The 26,423-nt window shown below is 33.0% G+C and overlaps 1 protein-coding gene across 3 annotated transcripts in view; it reads left to right on the forward strand.

The window, feature by feature from the left end:
• The first annotated feature begins 2,980 nt into the window (after window positions 1-2,980).
• LOC123696603 (myosin-7B) overlaps window positions 2,981-26,423 on the forward strand; it is a 90,534-nt gene continuing 67,091 nt past the window's right edge. Inside the window, exons 1-4 of one of the 3 annotated variants that reach the window (XM_045642890.1) lie at window positions 2,981-3,202; window positions 7,554-8,049; window positions 10,534-10,647; window positions 11,523-11,603. In XM_045642890.1, coding sequence (XP_045498846.1) covers window positions 7,663-8,049; window positions 10,534-10,647; window positions 11,523-11,603 — 582 coding nt within the window. In that variant the 5' untranslated portion in view covers window positions 2,981-3,202; window positions 7,554-7,662. Of the gene's footprint in view, window positions 3,203-7,553; window positions 8,050-10,533; window positions 10,648-11,522; window positions 11,604-13,392; window positions 13,627-26,423 lie in introns of those variants that run through there. The other 2 variants (XM_045642889.1, XM_045642891.1) reach the window with 2 other exon arrangements.

A 26,423-nucleotide genomic window follows, 5' to 3' on the forward strand; every position in this document is an offset into this window, starting at 1 on the left:
ACACAGTGGGGTTTTAGTCGGTAAGAATCCGACATAACCCACGGCTCCTTCCCCGGGGGCCGTGGGTATCTTTGGAAGATTTCCCCACTATAAAAAAAAAAAAGCCAAGCAAAATACTTCACTGCTTATACAGTATAGTAGTACATGTACATAACCCAATACATAACCCGAGCAGATCTAATAAGTATATCTAATATATTTATATTATAAAGGCGAAAGTTTGTAAGGATGTATGGATGTATGGATGTTTGGATGTATGGATGTATGGATGTTTGTTACTCTTTCACGTAAAAACTACTGAACAATGAAATTTAGCACACATATAGAGGGTAACTCGGATTAACACATAGGATAGTTATTATCCCGGAAATCCCACGGGAACAGGAACTATGCGGGTTTTCCTTTTCAAACGCGGGCGAAGCCGCGGGCGGAAATCTAGTAAAGAATAGATCTGAATTCTGAAGATGGCGTCCGCTCGCATGCGTTCTCGATTTATCGCTGTCTCTAAATCCTACTAATATTATAAATGCGAAAGTTTGTATGGATGTATGGATGTTTGTTACTCTTTCACGTAAAAACTACTGAACCGATTACAATGAAATTTAGCACACATATAGAGGGTAACTTGGATTAACACATAGATAGTTTTTATCCCGGAAATCCCACGGGAACGGGAACTATGCGGGTTTTCCTTTGCAAACGCGGGCGAAGCCGCGGGCGGAAATCTAGTACTCTATACTTACACAGTGAAGTACGCGTTGCAAAAAATAATCAGGCGGGATTCGCTTTAAGCTAGGTACTTGTCGCACTCCGAGTTATAGTTGCTTTTATTGATAGGTATTAAGTTATACCTAGTTGCTTTTATTGATAGGTCATAGGTATTAATGTTTTTGTTGAGTTTGATTGTTATATTGTTTGCGTTACGTTTGATTGTTATTTATTTTCGTTAAGTTTTTGTTACAAACTTTAAAAACAAAAATGGATGAACCAAAAAAACGATGTTATAGAACTTCATTTGCCAACCGTATCAGAAGTACCCGTCACAATCTTCAGATCTATTCTCTATCTGCTCGGGTTATACCTGTATGTACATTATTAGGAAGCTGTGCAGCAGCCTTTATTTATTGCTTTATGAGTTGGCGTACATAGTATGCATGGCACCTGTGTTCTTTACATATATAAAATGATGAGCTTGTTCAAACCTGTCAAAATATATAAATTATAATTTTTGTAATTCATTAAATGGAAAAAAACAAGTCAGTCTTTATTTTAGTAGGTAGGTACTTAAAAAAACTCGTAAGTTCTTCTTCTTTTGGCTCCACCCAATCAGCAGGGACACCGCCACTAAATGTGGGAGAGTCAGGACTCAAATTTCAGTCAGTTGGACTTGTATGGTTGTGACTTGGTTGTGACCAAGTGACGTTTCACATCTGGGTGTGACTGGGTGGAATAAATAAGTTGTAACACTCGTAAAAATTGCAGGCATATTTTTAAGTTTCCTTGTTGTAGTTTGAAACTAGAAGTATATTTCCTTATTTATTATTGTATTTTCATGGTATTTCACACAAAAGCCCGTGTTAGAGCATATACCTAAATATCAACCGAAAAAAAAATCTTTATCGAAATAGCTTGTTCATATTGTTACAAAATGCTGTTTATTTCCTATTAACTGGCGTAAAAGCTGAAGTTAATATTTTGGTAAAAAAGATTTTACAAAAAATATCGTATGGTGTAGTTATAAGACGTGTATTTGGATCGAGCCGTATTAAGACGTAAGCTTGAGGTTTGTTTATAGTTATTTGTATGCCGTTTCGGATATCTCTAGTGATATTTACTTTTATCGATAACGTCGATAAAATACGAGAACGTAGCCAAAGAATACCCAATAATAATATTTTATAACGTGAGGTTTTTTTCGGTAAGCGCTCACAAAGTCCACAATATTTGCAATATTAGAGTATATACGGTGTGACAGAGTCTATTACTCTATCGCACACATGGCTGAAATGTAATCATAGGGATTATATTTCAACCTTTGATTGTTCTAAAACAAATAGTATAATGGCTTGGTAAATCGGTTCGTTGAACTTATTAGCTAGTACTTGCTGAAGCCTGAATTTTGATATGATAGCTGTTCATAGTAAAAGAAGGATTGAATGAGGACGTATTTGTTAAGTTAATTAAGGTTTGTATGTTTTATATCAATTTTGATTTGGCATAGTTTTATAGATATTATTAGATTACTTAATTCTTCGAGGCAGGAAAGGAAGAAAAGCAATATCGATACACAAATAAAGCATAGATAATAATATATGAACTAGATATTATCGACATTGAAATGATGACATCACTATTTTAGTCCTGATTTGAGAATAACAGGCCAGTTTAAGGCGTGAACAATTTTCGTATAGTAAACAATTCTTTCAGTCGGGCGTGTGTTATTTTTAGGTCAATAGCTTCAGGATTCGCTCATCGTCTGTTACACGTACAAATGAATGTGTCGACTGCATGCGTTGGGAAGTCAAGCGTTAAAGTCTATTAAAATGTCTGCACATTGCATCCTACTTATAAATAGAAAGCAATTTTAATCTTAAATATATGAGTGTATTGTTATGTATTACATGGCAGCAACTTTGTGGAATTTTTAACGTCAATTATAATAATATAATGAAAATACATAAATCTTAACAATACACAACGGGGAATTAATAGAAAGATACGGGTTGATAATGTTCTAACATCTTTTTCGTATTAAGGGTGGGAAAACACAATCTTGCGAGAGTTTTGTCTTGTGAGCACTGAGCATAAATGTTTGCATGCTATTTATATTGCTCAAGAAATGCAATGTTAGTGTCAATAACTTTCAGCGCGATGATCTAATGCTAACTATTTTTAGGGAGGGATTTATCTCATTAAATAAATTAGGCCATACTTAAATATTTCATTATTGTATGACGCGAGCGCGGTAGGGCGGGTGCGCCGCCCACAAGCACCAGTCTCGACGTCCACTCCGCGCGGTCCGCCGGTCGTAATCCCATAACAAACTTTTTTTTAATTTAACCTAAATCGCGTGTGATTTGTTTACGAATGCAACACACCAACTTTTCAAATATTGGGATTCGACATTCTTAATTTAAAAAATTGTGCGTTCGGATACTCTGGTGATTGTGTTTGAGGATGTTACAGGATCCTTCAGTGCAAGGTATTAAAATATTTACCGGATATGCTGTAAATGAAACAAATAATATTTGATCTCATGTAATTTTAAAGATTATTACAACAATAACTACAACTATGGCGAAAATAAACTTAAAGCTCTACTTTTTTATATCTGACATATTAATCAAACGTAGGTACCTAGTTTAATTGATGTCAATAATTTGATAATTTTGCAGTTAACTTATTAGTAACAACAATTATAAAATATAACGATATAATATAAACTGTTTTTGTGAATTTAGCTTGATCTATGCAATATGCTCTACTTTTCTTGAAAAGATATACCTACGTAGATACATTTTTAACTACAAAAACGGATTTGTTTATACAGGTGCATTTTAAATTAGAACATATCTTTTTATTTTCATTCGATCTTTATTAAAGTGCCTGACATTTCAACTGCTGTTGCATGTATAATAAATATCAGGAATACCTAGATATATATTATGTTTAGAGCTTTTATTTTTATAGACACCAAATAATTCAAATAAAAATTAACTTTGTAGGTACATATATTTGTATTATTTCTATATGGTCTGAATGTGTGTCAGTCCGTATAAGTATCATAGTTTTAAAGTATGTATTTTTATAACTAAAAAAAAGTAGATAGCGGGAAAGGAACCTACGACAAATTAGAAAGTGTGTGCAAACTAATCTTAACTAACTGTTATGAAAATTATAAATTAAGTATTTTTTTTATTTCTTTAATTGAACTTTATTTATTTCTTTATAATTTTTTTTTAATTCGAAAAAAAGTAATGTAGTTATAATGAAACTGAATATGTAAGATTCCAATTGCAAGTAACAATGCTTTTAGCTGATGCTTTATTTCTTTATTCTCAACGCGGGTTTCAAATTAACTCAATAAGACACAAGTAATACAATTTCGCTCTATCATCGTATTTATACAATAGTTACGTACGGTTCTCATAAATTATAGCTAATTATAGTGACGTTAACATTCGTTTTCCCCTGAGTGTAGGCCAACCCAATTTATAGGGAAAATTAGCTTCAGCCTTCTAATTTATTCAGCTGTTATTATATTATTGGCATATCAAATGGCAACTAAAAGGAAAAAACAAATAAATATTACATGTAATGTACTTAAAAATTAGATTTATATAGGCTAAAATAATGTGTATGAGCACGCGGTACATTACAATTTCCTATGAAAAATGACGTAGCGCGGGAAGTTGGCGCGCCGCCATGAAATACGAGTATTTAGATGAATCGAGACCACATGAAGGTCAAGTATTTTGGATTTCGTATTTATTATGAGCTTTATTCAATTTCAATGGAAAACAAAATAGTGCAATGCAACAATTTAAAGCGGCTCTTTCACATTAGGTATTCTTGAATCTAGGGGCATGATAATTCCCTGAATAAACTGTTTAATTGGGCTTAATTAACTATGACGATAATACCAACTAGTGCGATAAATTCTTCATAATGGACAATGGATTATTTACGGGGTGATTTTTTTGGGGCAGATGTTATTTACTTCATAGAAATAAGAAAAAGCTATGTAAAGCCCGAAAATATGTGTACGTACTCTATATACTAAGCACATTAAAACATGTATAGAAATTAAATTAATACAATTAAATATTGATGTATTTAAAAAAATCTCAAATACGTTATCATTAACTGCTGATGGGCATAAAACGGTAAACCTGAAAAATAATCAGATTTTATGTCAACGTTCAAACAGTGTCCTTTCAATGAAAAAAAATATACACTAGGAAGTCTAGACGTTTCCTCTATGGAAAATAGTTCAAATCTTATAGAATCTAATCCGTCGATGTTATCAATAATAAAACAAAGGGTTCAACAGCCTGAAACTATTTCGGTTGGTTTATGTTTGTATGTCGTCGGTTGCTAAGCACGAGTTAACAGGGGTGTTGATGGACGATCGATACTAAATTTTACCTTTAATATTTGTTATTAAAGCTTTTACGTACAGAATGTAATTTTTGGAGCTTTTTTTGTTTTATAGAATACCTATGCCTTTTAGTTAATTGTTTTGTTGGAAAAACCAGAGTTTAAAATATGTTGTTAGTTACAAAAATGCGTTGATAACAGAGAGCTTTTAGTTTGCATGATTCAAAACGAAAATAGGACTTTAATTAATATAACTATGGTAAAAAATATTGATTTCTCTATTTGCCCATAATTATTGCCCTATATAAAATATTATCAATTCTGCTCTAGCAAAGCTTCAATCATAACGACATTAAATATACACTAATAACTACATATTATCTACATATTTTTTGTCAAAAATACCATTCAGAGGTCGATTCATTATCAGCACATAAGAACATTTTATAGAAGCAATTAAACATTATAAGCAAAAACATTTTATTAATTCTATCTTTGCAAGATACAATAAAAAAAAAAAATTGCAAGTTTTGGGTTGTCTCTGACACGCAACCATGAGGCAACTCAGGACAAAACATAAATATAATATGAATATCTTCCGATTAAAGCATATTATTAAGTACTAGCTTTCCGCCCGCGGCTTCGCCCGCGTTTTCAAAGAAAAACCCGCATAGTTCCCGTTCCCGTGGGATTTCAGGGATAAAACCTAGCCTATGTTACTCGTGGATAATGTAGCTTTCGAATGGTGAAAGAATTTTTCAAATCTGCCAAGTAGTTTCGGAGCCTATTCAATTCATACAAACAAACAAACAAACAAAAAATCAAACCTTTCCTCTTTATAATATTTGTATAGATTATTTTATACATTACGTCTATTTATTACTCAGTACATAGGTACTGTGTAAGTAAAGAATGTTGGACAAGGCTATCAACCCACTCGTACTTTGTAAGTTAAATGCTTTTGAATATTTTAGCATTTAAAAGCTCTTTACATCTTTGTTAACTCATCTTCAAATTCGATTTTCATTCCGTTTAATGACAATTATGTACTTAATTTCAACCTGAATAGCTAATTAAAATTAAAACAACAATTTTACAATAATTGCCATTGCAACTTATTAGTTCATACTTCATGCTAAAAATAAAAAAAATTATTAAAAACCCTTCAGCAGAAATTTCCCCCTTTTGTTAAACTCTGAAAATTTCCTTTAACAAATACATTTGAAATGTATTCTTTTACTTGTGTCAATAATTTATCCGTAGGTAATTACGATTATTGCATACTGCAACGAAAAAAAAAATTACAACTAGTAACAGAAACAGGAACGATAATAATCCGTACCATACTCAAATATCTTTAACCATGCGAAACTCAAAACATTGCAAAAAATAGTGCAAACATATCAATTGCTATTTTATTACTCCACAGGGGTTCTAGGATTACACTTCGTTAGTTTTATAAGTTTTGAATAAAGATATTTGCGGTGATAAAGCTTTACTTAATTTAAAGAAAATACTAAAAGCTACGAAGTATCTACATATTTAGTAATATGTGCTAAAGGATTCATCTTCTAGATATGTATTAACAGCACGTACCTACATAAATTGTATAACAGTATTCGTGAGTGAAATTTCATTTTCAGGAATATATGAAACTATAAATACGACTGTATTATTCATAATAAAGTGAACCGTAACATTCATATTATAGGTACTTACATATCTACCAAATCGCCGTGCATGAGAGCACAAATATTTTTAGATATCCTTGATATGAAAGATGCGAAATCTTATGACTAATAAAGAAATAATATAATCCGGAATTACTTTTATTATATCTTTAGTACATAGTTATCTTTGAAAATACTATAATTTGAATGAGGAGAAACGTTTTTACCTTTTTATTAAATAAGTTAATACAATACACCTCATTGAAACAGGTATAAAGAAATGTGGATGCAATTTTGCATGTCACACGAGTCATATCATCCGACAACGTTAATAGGCTCAATTGTGTTGTCCTCGAATCGCACAGGTCCTTATGATTGAATTATACTTCCATACACCGTCAACAGCGTGTATATGAAGTATGAAGGAAGTAGATATGTATGTATGTGCCTACACAATTTAAAAAATATGCACTTTAATACGGAAATTAATTACTTAATTACTTACTGTGTTTCTCAAAATAATGAATAGGTAGTAGTAACTAATAAATAAAGTCTTTCTCAGCAAAAAAAATAGTTTCTAGAAAATATGCTCTCAACATTCAATTATTTTTTAGTTTTTATTAAGTCATCAAAAAGAGGATGGATCGAAATTTTATCTTACAAGTTTAATGAGTAGATAATTAAAAAAAATGAATATCTTTATTTTGCTTAGACTCATGTCTAAGCAAAATAAAGATATTCACGATCATTCGTGTAAATTAAATATTGACACTTGTCTTTCAGGTACCTAACAAGAACCAGAACGAAACCAGTAAAGTGACTTGACTCAAACCAGGCGAAAGACCGCGGACGATCGAGAATCCCGAATCCTACGAGCCGGAGACGTCACAAAATGGCGTCTACCGACACTTCGACCTCCAGTCAAATATCTGCCGTAGCAGCTGAAGAACACAAGCGTACCGTCGACGAAGCGTTCCTCAACAAATTGAAGAGTCTCGTCGAACGTTTGAGGCTTGAAAACGCAACCTTGAAGAAGTCGCTCGACATCGAGCGGAGCGAGGGTAGAGCACTTAAGGCCCGATTCAATAGCGAAATCAGAAATTTAAAGACTGAATATAAAAAGAAAGAAGATTTGCTAGAGAAACAATTAAGATCATTAAACAAACCAGAAAAGTTCGAAGACTCATTAGCGAGCAATAAACTTCTGGAATTGAAACGATTGTCAACAGAAATTCAGTCTTTAAAAACTGCAAATAAAGGGCTTCACGAAAAACTCAAGGTATGAAAAGTTAACACATTATTTCAAAGTTTTTTTTTGTCTGGCGAATACTTTAAAACGGGACAAATATCGCCATATTGATGCTATAAAAAACTCACACAAGAATGCAATAACGCTAATTGTGATACCAATTGCCATAACGATGTAAAATTCCCGTAAGTTTGCTGTATTCAGGGGTTTTCGTTCTTGATTGTTTCCGGTGTAAAGTGTACTTCCGTGACCAATTGATCCTTCATCTGATTGAGTCCAATGCTGTAAAACACCACCTTGATTTAGGTGATTCAAAATATAATTTAATCTTTGAAGGTATGGACTTCCGTATCGTAAGCCATAGACAATGGGACATGGTACTGGACATTCTTCAACAGTATGAAAAATTGGTCGGCCACTTATCATATTTGAAGGTTTACGGCTAATATATTGAGTGTCAGTTTTTCTCAACAACAGAGCATATTGGAAATCCCTTTGGTCAATGATTTCTTTTATTCTTTGATCATTTACTATTTCGATCCGTTCTTGAATCCTTTCATAATATTCATCACTTAAACTGTTGTTAAACAAAATAAAGTAACGTCCATGCACTCCGAAAGTTAGATTTGTTTTAAACAATTCAGATAAAGTATTAATATCCGGTTTATATCTTGGGTAAGTTATAGCCGAAGTTATAATTCCCTAGAAGAAAAATACGTTTTATAGAATTATATTATAATGTTATCATAAAGATACTTAATATTAAATTGAATGTAACATACTTACATCAATAGCACAATCAACCACCAGTGAATATAACAAGATCATTAATAGAACACATCTGAAGATTGGTCCTGCGAAAGGTATATCCACAGTTTGTCTTATGAAACACTTTATTAGGTCTAAAATAGTTTCTGATGTACTTCTGTTATCCTTCAGTGCCCAGACTTGTGTTTCAACTTTTCGAACCAAAAGAGTAACTGCTATCAGCAGCACCACATTGCACATGAAAAGTACCAACATATTTGTCGATATCAAATTTAACGTAGTCCTAAATGTCGATTGTTTTTTTGACTTCTTTACCATGAAACACAATTTATCTTGTGACAAAGGATACGTGGTGTCAATATAACCATAATATGTTGTTTTTAATATCCTGGAATTGAGCTCCAGATCAGTATATCCATCTATTAAATCTGCAGTTACACCTGTAGCTGTCCCATTATCTAACAAATCACCTACCGTGTTGCCGTCTCTGGGTGGCAATGGTTTGCATGATGCATTAAATGTTTTCATTACTGTCTTCGCCAAGCTTGAATTACATGTAAGAGGACCGGTTGCATCTGATGTGTAACTCGTTCTGAACACACTCAATTTCAATTCATGTCCATATAGGTCATCAAACTGTCGTAAAAAAAGTTCTGACACCGATTTAAGGTCGGTAATATCTAATATTTCTTTGTAAAAAATATTGTATGCATATACCTTTAAACAATCAGACCACAATACTAAGACGGAGTTGGTCACCCTTCGATTCCACAATAGTTCGAAATGATTTTTCATCGTAAAGAAGAAATAACTATCCATTTGTACAGGTGTTTTAATAACAAAAATAACAGCCGCTCTCGGTTGAAAAACTCCTGTTCTTATAAATGCTTCTATTGCAAACTCACTTTCGTCAATTGATAAGTCATTGGCAGTTACCACGTAAGCTGTTTGACCATGAATGTTTATTTTTGGTTTTACCTTAGTAACGTTAGTATCAGGACAACCATTTAAAAGCATAACTGGGTACCCATTACCATAGTTCTCAGTATACTTTAGGATTCTATTTTCAAAGTAGGTAAATTCACAGAATGTAACTGTATAGAACCATTGCTTGTATGCATTGAATATTTTGTGAACAACTTGATACGCGTACTCAGCTTTAAAGTTAGTTTCATTATGATATTCAAAAATTTCCTTGTAGAGAACACTGGTAGGATTAATACACCAGCAAAAAGGAAGAAAAAAAATTATGAAAATAATTTTTACTGACATTTTTGGATGCGTGTTATCCAGAATGAGAATATAGGCGAACTGAAAAGTTTAAGGTCGCTTTAGAATTAATAGGGGGCGTTAGTAATTTCTCTATTCACATGTCACAGTGTGTATAAAAGCATGTCAATTAAGGCGCAAAGAAAATATTGGCAACGTTTAATGATTGTGGTGATTTTCTAACATCACGACACTTCATTAGTTGTTACTGCTAGACAGTTTATTGGAAAATATATGCTATAGTATAAATGTGTATTTTATAATAATGATAAATCAGATGTCACATTGTTGCTGTATGCTGTTGTGAATTGCTGGATCTGCAGATCATAAGAAATCATGGAATATTACGAGTGTTCATGATTCAGGCCCCTGTACGTTGTAATAAATTGATTCTACAGTATCGTTTAAAATATAATATTTTATTTAACGACTTTTCAAAGAATATCTATAAAATATAAGTGATTATTTATATTGCAGGTTGCACAGGCGGCAGAATGCGCTCGCGCTGCTGAGTTGCGCGCGCAGGTTGCTAAGCACAACGCGTTGGAACAAGCAGCGCGGAGAGATGCGAGAGCGCAGTGTCAGAAATTGGTAAGCATTTCTCTATTCACGAATAGTTTACTTGTTCGCAAGTACGGTGAAGCTCTCGGCTTACCGTAAATTATGTACACCACACGATATGATACAAAATAAATTTATGGTAAAATTACTTAAAAAAAGCTTAGTTAATAATATTAATAAGTGACATTAGTGAACGTGAGTTACTCTACCAAATTTCGGAGATTGGTTTAGCTTAGAAGTTTTCGAGTTATTCTTTATACCCGTATTGTAGGAATGCAATTAAAATATTTGGTCCGCCGTCTTGAATATGCGGTTATGTTGGACTGAGAATAAAGTGAAGATAAACACGCATTGCCATCCAAACTGAACTTGTATACAAATTGTCAGCTCAATCGGTTAAAGATCTGCTTCAGAGTTGTAAGATCACCCGAACATACATGCATTGCAAGTTAAAAGGCTTGTTAAAAGAGCTTAAACGCGAGACATGCACTTGTTTCACAAAAATGTATTATTGTAAGTGTTATAAATAACAAGGGGTGACCAATAGACATCAGGTAGGTATTAAATATCGAGCAAATGTTGAGGAATAAACTTCGTCATTATGGTGCTATCAAGAAATTATTACAATAGACGTAGTTGCTCTCTGTTTTCTTCAGGGGTCCAAAATTTAGATTTTCTCTTTTATTAATAAAACCTCAGGAGTTTTATTTTATAACATTTAATTTTTTCATCCATTAAATTCGTATTTAAATTTAAATGTGAAAATGAACGTAAGAATTAACATTTTATTCCTCTTATAGTTTTCGAACTAAATCATGAAATTTAGACCAAATATTGTGTTTGCAATATAATAATAATATTATTTATTATATTAAATAAGAAAATAATAAATATTTCTTTTCCAGCTGGAGGAAATAAAATCGAAAGAGCGAGTGATCATCCAATTAAGGAGAGAGGCGGCGCGGACGTCATCGCAGAATGAACAGGCAAGTAGTCTTAGTGAATACTACATTTTCTTCACTTTGGAGAATGTAGATCGACCGTTTTCGAATTATTTTTATTTTATTATGAGAACTCTTTTTAAAACATTATATCTGTTTATGTTTTAAACACACAACAACCAGAAACGAGTTCAAAAGATGCTCTACGAAATGAAAATCTCAGACACAATGTCACCATCCCTCCGTTTATTCCTATTGTTATACCTTGTAAAAATATAATAAATCGAATGTAAGTTGATTGTACATATTTTTGTGTGAAATAATTACAATTTTATATGTTTATTGGACTTGGACCAATTCGTAAAAGCGAATTCTGTTATTTCTACGTACAGAAACTACATAAGAAAAGTTTCAACGTTAAGTTTGTGTCTTCAACGTATCATTAAAAGTAATTATTTTAAATTCTAACCTTTTATGTTAGTATGCCCAAAACACGTGAAAGGATGAGATTTAATGACGCTAAGGTATTCGGGACAAAAAGGTATCCTTGCAGCGTGTGAAATAGCCTCGGGGATAATTCAGTAAATGCTCTAAGTTTATTTGGGTACCCGTATTTTTAAAAGTCAAGTGTGTACGTTTGTCCTTCTTTATAATGTTTGAAAAAAGAATTGTATAAAATATTGCCCTGATGTTAAATAATAGTGGCCAGTGAGTGCATAGACCTAAGACCATAGACTATAAAGCACGATAGTGTTAACAGATAGCCAACTTTGTAGCTTGTCACAATGAATTAATTGTGTCCGGTCGTGTCAGTTCCATAATGGAAACTCACTGAATAAGGGATTGTTGGGATGAAAGCCTATCACGCTTCTGGGGAATAAACTCGACATATTCTTATTACTAGTTAGCGGTATATTGTTTGAGTTTTGGAAAGCTAACGCGTGAATATAATTATTTTTTCAGACTATTGTGGTCTCTACATAGGGAAGTTTCCTTATACCTACATACGGAATTTAATGTATTAAAAATAATAAAATAATAACGTTTTGATGAAGACAGATGTATGATGTGTAACATACATGATTAATATTCAATGTGCTACAATTTTATATACATGACTAGGAGATGTTCTATCAAAGAACCATTTGGTAGAGACAAAAGTCTAGAGACAAGTTTTTGCGTATTTTGCGTTTTCTTGGAAATAACTACAAAACGATGACATTCCTAATAAAAATTCCCACGTATTGTTCTTAAATCTTATCATCACTTGACCATTTTGGTTGTTACGATTACATGTAAGTATATCGATGGCAGTTAAGATAGCTCTGTTTGTTGACTTTGTGGTTACAATTCTTTCCCGTTACGTTCCGAATTTATCTTAGAGTTATGTAAATATTAAGAAAAGTATATTTAAAATGATATTTAAAATGAGTGTATTAGAATTATATTGTAGATCATAATATCAATTTCTATAGAATACAAGAAGGCTGTGTAGAAATTTAACTCTAACATTATCGATTACGTAACTGTTTAATTTTCTTATTAGTCTCTTACCTAAATTATTATTATTATTTAGGTAATAAATCGAGTCACATATAAGAAGAAAGAGTTATGAAGTGTTTAAATAAAATTATTACAGACTGCTCTATACCTACAGCTCTATCTGGAAAAATTACTGTAGTGTGGACGAATTTTTTTCAGTTATTATAAAAAAAATTGTAAGGAGGCTGATTCAATTTATTTGAAGTTATAGCACATTGTCATTCAAGCAAGCATACAAGTGCAGTCAAAGTTTACTCTATGCGGCTTGTCGTCAGCTCGCGCCGCTTCACGGCAGACCTATCCCGGTTACCGCGAAGTGCGCACGCGTGAAGCCATCTTTGGTTTCGGGCCGTCATTTTTCCCGCGTTTCGCTTTAACGTTCAGAAATTTGAATCAAGTGCTAGTCTTAACTGTTCGATGTAAGTGTCTGTGACCTTTGTGTTTTCAATACAATTCTTAGATTTATTGACTGAGTGAGAATATAATCGTGTTCGTTGCTTAAATTTCGGATTTACTTTCTACTGTTGTAAGTACCAGTTTTATTGTTTATGAGATGATGATTAGCGGAGAAAGTCAATGTGACCAAATTAGAAGCAGATGTTATCCTATTGGCACACATAGCGACTACTATTAAATATCATGCCTATTTAATTACCAGCATTTAATTACCTGTGTAATTTTATTACTTACATGTTTTTTTTTAAGTACTCGCTTTTCAAGATCTAATTTCCGGAAAGGTTCATGAACTTTAATCAGTATTACATATTATATACTTACCTGTTCTTCGGATTGGTAATTTTTTAATTAAATTTCAACTCAAAATATTTAAACAATATTTATGTTTGAGTATTATCATAGAGTAATATTAAAAAAAAGTTTATCGATAATTAACAGTATATGTGTTACAATGCGAATCGTATTAAAAAAAAACTATTTGTACCTAATACATATTATGTACCTAAATAGATAACGGCATGAAGCTGCAATGTTTTTATACTTATCTATTAGGTGGCAGCGCTTAGTACAACGTTTTTTTCTTTTTTGTGGTGAGGCTATTGGCCTTAAGTGGCTGTAAAGAAAAAAAAATACGAACTCTGAACAGTCCTGACTCTAGATTTTTAGCCGTCTGAGACTCTCCGTAGAGTTTCATTTTTACTTTTAGAATTCAAGTCCTTAAATTTCATATGGTAGAGTTGCTTTAGGATTATTAACAACTGGATATTATACACTATTAATCGGATTTTCATATATTAAAGTTAAAAAATGTCATAAATACATATCATTGTAACTAACTAACATCAAAACGGTTTCGTTTCGTAAAATACAAGTTTTTAAAATCCAGAAATGAGGTTATTGAGTTACTTAATTATAAATATTTTTTTTATGTTTTCCTTCAGCTACTTATAAAATACAAAGTAGTTCTGTATCATGTAGTGAATTTTGAAGGCCTAGCATTTAATAATAAATGAACTGTGTTAGATAGAGTTTAAAGCAAAATGGAAAGATGTAGAGTCAATATTAGCCTATGTCTTTTTAGAGTAAAAAATTGTGAATGCAGTCACATCGCATTGGAATCGAGGAATTATTTAAAGCGATTTAAACGGTCATATTATATTATAAATGTTTTGTGACCTGGTTTCTTAAAAAGTTCTACGTCTGTTCAAAAGTACAGATAAAAACAAACAAAAAACATATACTGGAAAAACATTTTATAAAAAAATTGTTATGTATCATATATTGGTAAATTGTTAAGTTACATCACGCAGACAAGAAAAATATACACTAACTAAGATATTATATGTTAAGTGCCACAATACGAAACCATTAAATAAAATTATTGAACATTATAAGTGCCATAATATGAGAATATCATCAAAAATTATTGAACATTAACACAAGAATAACTAGGTAATTTAAGTACATCTGTCATTGTCCACACACTATTCAAGACCATTGTCCACTTATGCTTTCACCGTTCACAAAATAGCCGATAAAAGTAATAATTATGAGTACATTGAACAACTCTAAAGCATAGAAAGTACTTTACGATCCAGCTGACGTGTTGAATGACGGTTATTTATTATGCTGACTGCATGCCTGTTTTTGTATCTGTGGTTGGTAGTCGCGGATTATTTACCTATGCTGTGTTGTTTTGACAATTTAATAGTAGTTCTTGTTTAGGTACCTGAAGTTTATAACTTACAAACGGAGCTTATTAATGGTAGGAGGTAATTATTAAGAAAATGCCTATACCTACCACAATTAGGTATACCGTTTTTATTTGTATAACTGAGACAATGTCACAAAATACATAATAGTAGCTAAACGCTAAAAATGTTTATTTTAAAGCATTCTTAACGTGAAGATGACAGAAAAGCTCAAATATGCTCTATAAAATCCTATTTCGTTTAGTTGTAACATAATAATAAGGAAGAAAAACACTAACTAAAACGACTCTATCTACCATAAATAATAGACAAGACGATATTTTTGTACAAAAACGTTATTTATACTACTCTAATAATTACAAATGCAGAATCTTAATTGACGTCGACTGTATCAAAGAGCTTATTATTGTTCTTCTTCTAATTCTGATAAGATACAATATGTCTTTGTTTATCTACAGAATTATTTTAAAGAAAATAAGTTTACAATTGTTCTGCCTCTTCGTTTTCAATTAATATATGGCTTTTTGCTACCGTTTCATAATGAACCTGCAAATTATAGTGAGATGAATTAATTGCGATTGTGTAGTTTTGTTGTACCGCGTTGGAAAGTTCACACCAACTATTATTTTCTCTCATAATATAATTAATGTAAAATAAGGTGCTTTTACCGCCTTTTACTCAGATATTGTACACAATTAAATGTTTTTATATTGTTTGAATGTAATAGGAACGTATTTCTATGCCTGAAGAATTAAAAAGTTTGTTATTCGTAATGTAATAATATACAGCGTTCTTAAAATAACGAAACAGAATATGTGGCTATGTGAGAAATGTGACTAACAATTAAGAAGTAAGAGTATTTTGTAAGTGGAAGTCTTTCAACACATTGAATAATGAAGATTATGGAATGTTAGTTAGTGTTTTGTTTTACTGCAATGAAAAATTCTTATTTAAAAGTATTGTACGTCACTTTTATCGCATTGAGAAACTGATAACGAGTACTTATCGCGATAAGGTGCACTCTAAATATGTACTGATTTGGGATGCAGGTATGTGAATAATGTACTTATAGTTGTGTACATTAATTATACAGTATATTATGAAGTTTCACATAAAATATTCTAAATTCTGTTATTCATTCTTTTGTAAACTGTATAAAATGTATATTTGTAACATTTATGATATTTGTAATTCTAAATGCCGAAATAAATTGCAAATGTCCATTTTAATTTATATTATTGCACTGATCCTCGTAATTCTATGAATCTCCTTATAGAAAAAATGTTTTTTTTTTGGTATATTGGTATTATCAATTATGATTTTTCAATTATCCTAGGTTTTTTGACTGCAAACCACAATAGCTACCTATATTTTTGATTTTTATATAATTACACCACTATGCAGAAAACAAATTTCCAATGCCACACATCAAAGCGCATTATTAAGAAATCCGAAACACCATTGATAAGCAATCGTCTTAATTACCTGTCATTACTAATGAATGTCGTTAATTAAGGCTTGTAAGGTGCTCTAGTTGTAATTCAATATCTATTACAGTAGCGTGGGATAGACAAATGAGTAGAGGTTGTATTCGGTAATATATCAATGCAATTTCTACGATATGACGACAGTCTATTATAAATCTAATCCATCTTTAATTGCTTGATAAAATATCGAGAAATCTTATTTGCTAAAGCCGCTACAATTTTCTGCAAATTGCCATGTTAGTGGATAAATTAAACAAATTGTATAAATCGATTAATTATAGAAAGCGGGCTTACAAATTATTAGAAGTTGTGAAATGATATAGATATACATACTTAGTTTGATGAGAAAAATAAAACGGAGAATTTTATGTTGAAAGAGCCACGCTCCAGGTGCAAAGTTCTGAAAAATTGCATAGTACATGTTTGAAACGTAAATATTTTACCACTCAACGTATTACTATAAAACATTGTATGTCAAGTGAGAAGTTTCACTTATCTTAAAATCTTGAGATTCAAGTACACTTCAAATATGCGCATTTTAATATTTGAAGAGTTACCTTGACATGATATTAGGCTTCTTTTCGTAAAATAATTATTCTAAGCATTTGTTTGAATATGCCTTTATGTTTCTTATTATAATTTTGTGTGTAATAAAACAGCGACATAAAAACCCACGTCATTAAAAAGTTCGTTACAATTTTAAATACCTTATGGCTTATATATCTTACTTGGTCTGATATTGTAAATAACAATGATATACAGAGGATTAAAGTTGGTTGTCGGAGTCAATAGAAAAGCCAAGAAAGAATGAAGCATGTATTGTTGTTGTGTTTATTTGCATTCAATGGTCTATGAATGAAGTGTTCGATTGTCAATCAACACCGGTTCACATTCATTTGAATATGTTCACATCCTCAATGAGTCAAATTAAATGTATCTAATATTATTTTTTTTAATACGCCAGAGGTTAAGTTTTTCTACACGAAGTTGAATCTAGATCTCGTTTAATATTGGGGGATATTGATCCATAATAAACCATTAAAGAGTTTGAATAATAGTTTTATATGTATGTACGTAATTTGAAAGATCAAAATATCTCAATCGAAAACCAGACATTTAATATAGATCATCGATGTGTAATAATAGCACAAAGAAACACAAATTATATTAATTGTTGTGTTATTTCCACGATCCACATCCAAAACATTTGCCAAAGCGCGTACCTAATGAAATAACTTGTACATTTACCATAGTCCTTGCAGCTTAACCATTGAGTAAAATAAGTGTAACATTTCATAATAATATTATATCAATATTTCCAATGGGAACCAATAGTCAAGTGTAACGGCTAGCACGGAATCTAATTTCCACGATCTATTGAAAGCAATGAGCTTAGAGTTGTAGGGAGAAATCACATCAGTCCGTAGCAATTTGCATTTTTATGCTCGTACGGTTACTTTATATAAGAGGCACGTATTTTGCCTTTTGGAATTGACTATGCGGAACTTAAAAATGCCTTGATTACGACTAATCATGAGAACGGATGCTTTATTATGCGTCTGACCAGTTGCGAAAATATTACCATAAACATTCACGTGGAATGTGTAGGAATTAAGAGATGATTGTTTGATTTGTTATACCTACTATGTATGCAAAGGCAATCGCATTCAAATCCGTCCATCCAATATTTCTGATCTATTTCTTGAAATATTAGTTTAATGTAATATTTGTATTCTAAAGTCTAAAAAATCTATAAGATTTAAAGTAAGGCTCTCTGTTTGTTGAAAGTGCACGGCTGGATGCGATGCAATGCTGTAAAATGTTTTAAGTCCCATATTCCGTTATGCGAGCCATCTCGTTTGTTTCAATACCTATTGACTTGCATCCGCGTACGAGTTGAATATGTATAGACTAAGTGTGAGAAAATGTCTTTATTAGGGATATAAATAAATAATACAATGAAATAAGTTTATATCAAAATATAATCAATATTCTTTTATACTGCTGAAATTTGGCCTCCTGCAAAACAAATCATTGTTAATAATAGGTTTGGAATTTGGATACATTTTTAAAAAGTGGTAATTTCGTATTTGATAACTGGTCTATGGGTTTGATCCATTCCACAGATCACAGAAACTAAAGGATCCATTCACTAGTTCTCGATACAAGGAATGCATCAATGCGCTGCTATTAATAACTATTAGAACAATTAGTTTTGCTGTATTTTTACAATTTGTGTCGTATTGCGTGATTGAAGTTGTTTTAAACGACCTCGCAACGAACAGCTTTAGAAATCGTGCCGAAATACGCGATTGATTAATTTCCTGTATATTCGTATATGTGAATTACATTTGAAACACAATTTTTCTTCGATTGAGATATTGTTATAGTTACTTGGAGACAATAAATATTTTTACTGTATAAATTCACTTCAAGCTTCTAAATCATTAATTATTAACCAGATAGGTATGTAAGGATTAGGGACATTTCTAAAATCGGCTGTTTTCTTGCAATTCCTTTTGTCTGCAGTTCATTTTAAATATAATAATGTTGTTATACAAAATTATATAAGAAGTCGATGAGTGCAACGAAAGATAAAATCAAATATTGTTATCTGTGTAAACGTGGTTATCAAGATCTTTTACGATGGCATAAAAACGTCTCGAATATATATTTTAATGAACCTCCGGTATTATGATACAAGTTGCAATCATTTTAAAATGTTTCTTAAAAACATTTTACATTTAAGTTTTAACGTATATTTCAGAAATTAACAAGTGTTTTAATTGCATATTAAGATAATTCACGCGCAAATATAGGAGCTAAGGAGGCAGTCGAGAAAGTTAATGCCATCCAAATTTTATACAATTATTTCGTGGTTTAATCGAGAGTTTTTTGAACACGGCACAGAAACGGCTAACCTGAAACCCAGTGACACACTTCTGTGGCTGGTAACGATGACTGGTTACATACAGATGTAGTTGTGTAAATACGGAACAGTTTTTTATTTAATTTCTTATAATATATTCTGATAATGCCTTTATTGCAGTTGGCTGCATTTGTTGGGACGTTGCACCATGAGTATATAGAATTGAAGTGATCATTGCTGCTACACCTGCGGTTGTATCTCTAATTTAAGATTTTGCAACAGTCATTATGATTACTAATGAAGTAATGACCAATTAACAAATATTATCCTTCTTTGGATAATGTTTTAATAATAATCTAAGTAAAAGCACCTTACAAAAGTATTACCGTCTCCTCAATTAGGAAAAACTCTTAAGCCATATCTAAAAATAGCACGTAATCAAAACATTTATCAAGAAAAATTCGCAGAAGCGTTATCACCTGTCCCGATTGCAATCACTCAGGAAACGCGAAGTCACGCGTGGACAGACACGAACCTCTGATGGTGGTTGACCATCAGGAAGTGAAAGACGGATGGAAATATAATGATATATCACTAATTGAAACCTGGAGATCGATGGAACTAATTCGCGAACTCGAAATTGTAATACATAGTCTAATAAAGATCCCACCGCAGGATCAGTGCGTTCAGTTTTTTTTCTAAAACTTATATTATATATTGTATCTTTATTTATAATTAGTAGAATATATTATATCGACTAGGTTGCCAGTCAAAATTTGGCCGCAAGCATTTTAATAAATTTTTTTCTAATCGATTTTTCGGAAAACATTTCGTTCACTGCTGTGGGATCTCGTAGTATCAAGAGGAAGTGAAAGACGGGTGGAAATAGAATGATATATCACTAATTGAAACCTGGAGATCGATGGAACTAATTCGCGTTTGTTATACAGGTTTAATGGCTAATGACTGGCTGATTGAAAGCGAAAGTCTATAATAGTTTTTAGATTAGTGCTGTGGAAGAGATTTGTGATTTCGCGTATTTTTTTGTAGAATATGGCACAGAATTATCATGAATGATATAAAGTTAGTAACAAGTATAAAGAGTAAGAATAAAAAAATATTGTCTCAATACATTATCTACTTTATTGTAATCTTTGGATTCTCCATTTTGGCTAGATTGGCTATTTTGGAAATCTTCCAATCAAAATAATCTAAATTGCGATTAAAGTCAGCTATGACTGTTATAAAAGATCCTCAGAAGTGTTCGTATTTATATTCCTTTACATTTCACTGTATCCATTATTCAATGATAGTAAGAAATCGTTAAGATGAGAATAATGATCCTCTTCAGACATATATGTTGTATTTCCTCATAATATCTATTATTTAATACGTATATCACCGCCATGATGTGATATTATCGGATGAAATGACATTGCCGGCTCATCTGCTGATTATACCTAGGCAGCTAATTGACTAGGAAAGTATGGTGAAATGGAAATTGCCTGAACTTTCCACCTTTCCCCATACATAGCTTTCCTATTAGCATACGTGTTAGAACACGTTATGTAACTGAAGACAATATAAGGATTTGGTCAATTGGTCATCATAGGAAACACATAAGGTGTCTAGGAAAAGATGGGTTAAGAATATCCATCGTCTGTTCGTTTTGAGCACCAACAAATTATTTACTGAATTCTACCTATGCATTTTGTACGTCGTTTGTGTAACCAACGGGTTTTTGTTCATAATATACTCCCTACTTAGCGATATCAATAATAATTAACTTCCAAATCATTGAAATGAATATCGCTTCATGAACCTAAAATTAGAGAATATTCTTTGTCTAGTTATTGTTCATTTAATGAAACAAAAACGAGATAATTTTCGCATTGCAAAACGTACAAATAAAAGTTCTTCTGCAATAACCATCAAGGTTTTATAATTCGTGTACCTATTTAAAACTACAGTGATGCTAATTAAATATTTACATACGTGTGTATGAATGTGTTTAATGAGTATAAATAAAAATTGTTATTACCAGGAAGGATAAACAATAAACTGGAGAACGTGATACGCATACACTACGTAAAATATTCAGTGTTTACATTATATTCATGTTTTACAACGACAATTTTTTTATAACATCCGTCAATTGAAGCTATTAAATATTATAACTTTAAATGAAATACACAAATCGCCAATAATTTGTTATTGTTGCTTAGCAGTCTTAGCCTTGTTACTAAGTAAAATCTGCTATAAAATATGCAGAATTGATTATAAGGTACCTACACAAAAATTGTCGTGCCATAAATGACTTCACTATGAACTATTACTTAAAGGAACACACTCACAAAGACTTTTATTTAACGAACTAAAGATACTCGTAGTTCAATGGTAGAACATTTTTAAAAAGAACTCATCATTCAATGGTAAAATTGCAATATGTGACAATGCAATACATTAATATAAAAATAGTATTAACAAGATTGACAAAATAGCGTAGGTACCTCTAATGATCAAAATGTGGCAAAATGTATTTAAAATTTCATAACCTGATTAGCGCAACACATCACGAATTTCGTGCAAAAAGTCATCCATAACAAGTGCTAAATTGATGTCGTAAGAGATTTTATTCGAATTCGCGAAGCGTTCAGTTACGTAGTATAAATAAGTGTAAATTTTATTCCATATTCCTTTTTGTAAACATAGTGTTATGTTTAAAAAGGATATAATTTGATATTACAATTATAATAACAACAAAAAACAAAATATATTTAACAGAGGTAGGTATATCTATACTCATATTTAGATTAGATAGACCATTTATCAAAGAAGGCTACATCACGCTAGAAACCGAGGGGAATAGCTAGTATAATATATTTATAATTCTTTATAGAGACACTTTTTTGTCTGCATTTGTTTTTAAGTTACACTAAACCACGACTCCGTTCTCATCATTCTTATAGGTACATATCTAAAAAACAAAACCTGGCGTGCAATTTAAAAGCTGTTTCATTAAATCATGTTGAAATGATAATTTTATGAGCGGCGATAAAATGTCAATCGTTACGATAATAATCTTCTCAATTAATCAAGAATACACTTTTGTGCAATATTATCGTTTATTTCGTTATTTTATGGGATTTAGCAACACTGTAACAGCATATCTACACATATAATAAATCTGTAGAAGGGTCAATTCTGTACATTGAAAATATTGAAAAAATAAATAGCAGGGGGTGTTACTGGATCGATACCAAGCCCAAATATGTCATTAAAAATTTTTTTGTCTGTCTGTCTGTCTCCCCGCGCCGGCCCTCACGGCGTAGGGGAGCGTCCCCCGGGTGGCGGATGGGGGGAAGGCCGGTAGTTCAGCCCAGCTGCACTATCAGCTAAGGCCGATGGCCTCGCTGACCAACGAAGGGTGTGGTCCTCCAGCAATATGGGGGTTGTGCGATGGGTTAACACCCCATCCACGTAAAAAAACCTATGTTACGAAACCGACACAAAAAAGTTATATACGATCTTCTCAAAACGACGACTCTCGGCGTGGATTTAAGGACTTAAGATTAGCCTCTTGGAATGTTCGTAGCTTGTATCGCCCAGGCGCAATATATCAGGTGCACAGAGAACTGCAAAGATACAGAATCGGCATAGCAGCACTTCAAGAAGTGAGATGGCCAGGAAACGGAGAATGCAACATTGACGGGAAGGCGACTCTATTCTATAGCGGTGATCCTAACGGGAAACATGTTAATGGAGTAGGATTCTTGATAGATAATAAAGTGTTAGGGAACGTAATAAAATTTGTTGCAGTATCAGACAGAATATGTGTGATTCGGATAAAAAGTAGATTCTCCCACATTACTATTGTTAATGTCTATGCACCAACTGAGATTACAGACGATAGTCAAAAGGATTTATTCTATGAAGACCTAGAGCTTGTGTATGATCAAATAGCAGACTATGATGTAAAAATTGTTGTGGGTGACTTAAACGCGCAAGTTGGACGCGAAGACACGTTCATTCCTACTATTGGAAAATACAGCAAGCACCAACACACAAATGACAATGGTCTACGACTGATAAGTTTTGCGGCTTCCAAATCCATGCTAGTAAAAAGCACAATGTTCGATCATAAAGATATTCACAAAGGCACCTGGAAATCACCTGATGGTACCACTGTGAACCAAATTGATCACGTGCTTGTTGACAGCAGACATGGAAGTAACTTAGAGGACGTGAGAACCTATCGCGGAGCAGATTGCGACTCTGATCATTTCCTACTACTCATAAAAATTAAAGCAAAAATCCGAATACAACGCAGTGGTGGCAGTGAAGGAATAGTAAATCTAGATACCGAAAAACTGAAAGATATAGATATAAGAAAGTCATTCCAATTAGAATTAAAAAATAGATTTCAGGAATTAGATAACATAGAAGATATAAATAAAATGTGGGTTGAAACCAAGGGTATTATGGAAGAGGTCGGATTGAAAGTCTTGGGAAGGAAAAAGAGAACGGGGAACAGAAAATGGTGGAATACTGCATGCGAACAGGCCTATGAAGAGAGGCGAAAGTATAAAATTCTCATGGAACAGGACGAAGGATGGAAAGAGAAACACCGGGTAGCTCGGAATCGACTCAGAAATCTCATGAAACACGCTAAAAGGGAACATCTTGATAATATATTGCATGAAGTCGAAACTCTTAGTAAAGCTGGCCATAGCCGAAAGTTTTATAAAGAGATAAAGCTATTCAGGAAAGCCTTCAAGCCCTCGTCTCAGCTTCTGGAAAATGAGAATGGGATGCTCCTATCGAACCCAGATGATATCAAAGAAGAGTGGAAACAATACTTTAAGACCTTACTGAATTGTCCAGTAGCAGGGAGCCCCATCACTGAAGTGATAGAAAATAATGACACTTTTATAAACGAGATAAGCCCAATAGAAGTACGAAAGGCAATATCAAAACTTAAAAACAACAAAGCCCCTGGAGCTGACGGTATACCAGGTGAACTGTGGAAGTACGGCGAAGATATAACAACCTCCAAAATGTACGAGCTCATTACTAAGATATGGAAGGAAGAAAAACAACCGGATGAATGGAACCTAGGTGTGATATGCCCAGTTCACAAAAAAGGCTCCCGAAGAAAATGTTCCAACTACAGAGGAATAGCGATAAAGTATAACCACGGCGTATAAAGTACTCTCGTATATTATACTGGGTCGCCTAGAACCTTACACAGAGAAAATCTTGGGAGATTATCAATGCGGCTTTCGAAAAAACCGCAGCACAACAGACCAAATCTTTCTCTTGAGACAGATTATGGAGAAAAGGTGGGAGTATGCACAGAGCCTTCACATCCTATTCGTGGACTTTATCAAAGCATATGACAGCGTCGACAGGGATTCACTCTATAACATCTTGAGACTTTTCCAAATCCCTGAAAAACTGGTAAGAATGGTAAAAGTAGCTACTGAAACCAGTAAAATGAAAGTCAAGGCTTGTCGAGGCTTTACTGATGTATTTGAAGTCACCACTGGGCTAAAACAAGGAGATGCACTTTCACCAATTCTGTTCAATCTTGCCCTAGAATACCTTATTAGAAAAATCCTGATACTTGAGGGCGGGATTGAGCTCAACGGCAATCACAAAGTTATTGGATACGCTGACGATCTAGCGCTTCTAGGACAACGTGAACAAGATCTTACGTTAATGGCTAAGACACTAGAATCGGAAGGTCTTAAGATTGGCCTTAAGATAAGCGGGGAAAAAACGGAATACCTACATATGAAAAGGTACAAAGATACTAGAGTGTGTAGGAAAAATCTGGTAACCGGAGATACTACATACCTAGGAACAGACTCCTTTAAATATCTAGGTTGCACAGTTACGGACACTAACCGCCGAGAAGCCGAAATAGATATCCGCATCCAAAACGCACTAAGATGCTCAGCAGCGCTCCATAAAATCCTTGTGTCCAAGATTATAAGCAGGAAAACAAAGGTCAAAATCTATAAAACCATTATTAGACCAATCCTAATGTATGGGTGCGAATCGTGGACACTAAGCCAGAAAGAAGAACAGAAGCTCTTAGTTGCGGAAAGGAAAATACATCGGAAAATCTTAGGACCTACAAAAACTGATGAGGGAACTTGGAGAATGAGGAAAAATTTAGACATCGAAGATCTCATCCGTGAACCCAACATTATTGGTGAGACAAAAGCTGCCCGCCTTCGATGGATCGGTCACCTAGAAAGGATGCCAAACGATCGCGCTGCGAAGAGGGTGTACATGAGCAAGCCGATCGGTAGGCGCCCCGTCGGCCGACCTCGTCACCGTTGGAGAGACGAAGTCCAAAAAGATCTGGACATCCTTCAAGTAGAAGACCTCAACACCAGGGCGCTAAGGCGCGAAACCTGGAAACTTTTGGTGTCGGAGGCCAAGATCCTCTTTGGGTCGTTGCGCCGTTGAAGTAAGTAAGTAAGTCTGTCTGTCTGTCTGTCTGTCTGTATGTTCAGGCATCACGTGAAAACTAGCGGTTCGATTTCGATGAAACTTGGTATAATTATACCTTATTATCCTGGGCATAAAATAGGATACTTTTTATTCCGGAAAAATACGTAGAAAAAAATAAGTCTTAATTTTTCTTAATTTTTCCGCGCGGACGGAGTCGCGGGCGGAAGCTAGTATGGTATAAATATAGGTAGCTTATAATACCTTTCTACTACTATGACTGAAACTAGGAACTAATGAACGAAATTTTTACAATATTTCAGGAAGTAAGCGCATT

This window comes from Colias croceus, chromosome 13 (genome assembly GCF_905220415.1).
Source record: "Colias croceus chromosome 13, ilColCroc2.1".
NCBI lineage: Eukaryota > Metazoa > Arthropoda > Insecta > Lepidoptera > Pieridae > Colias > Colias croceus.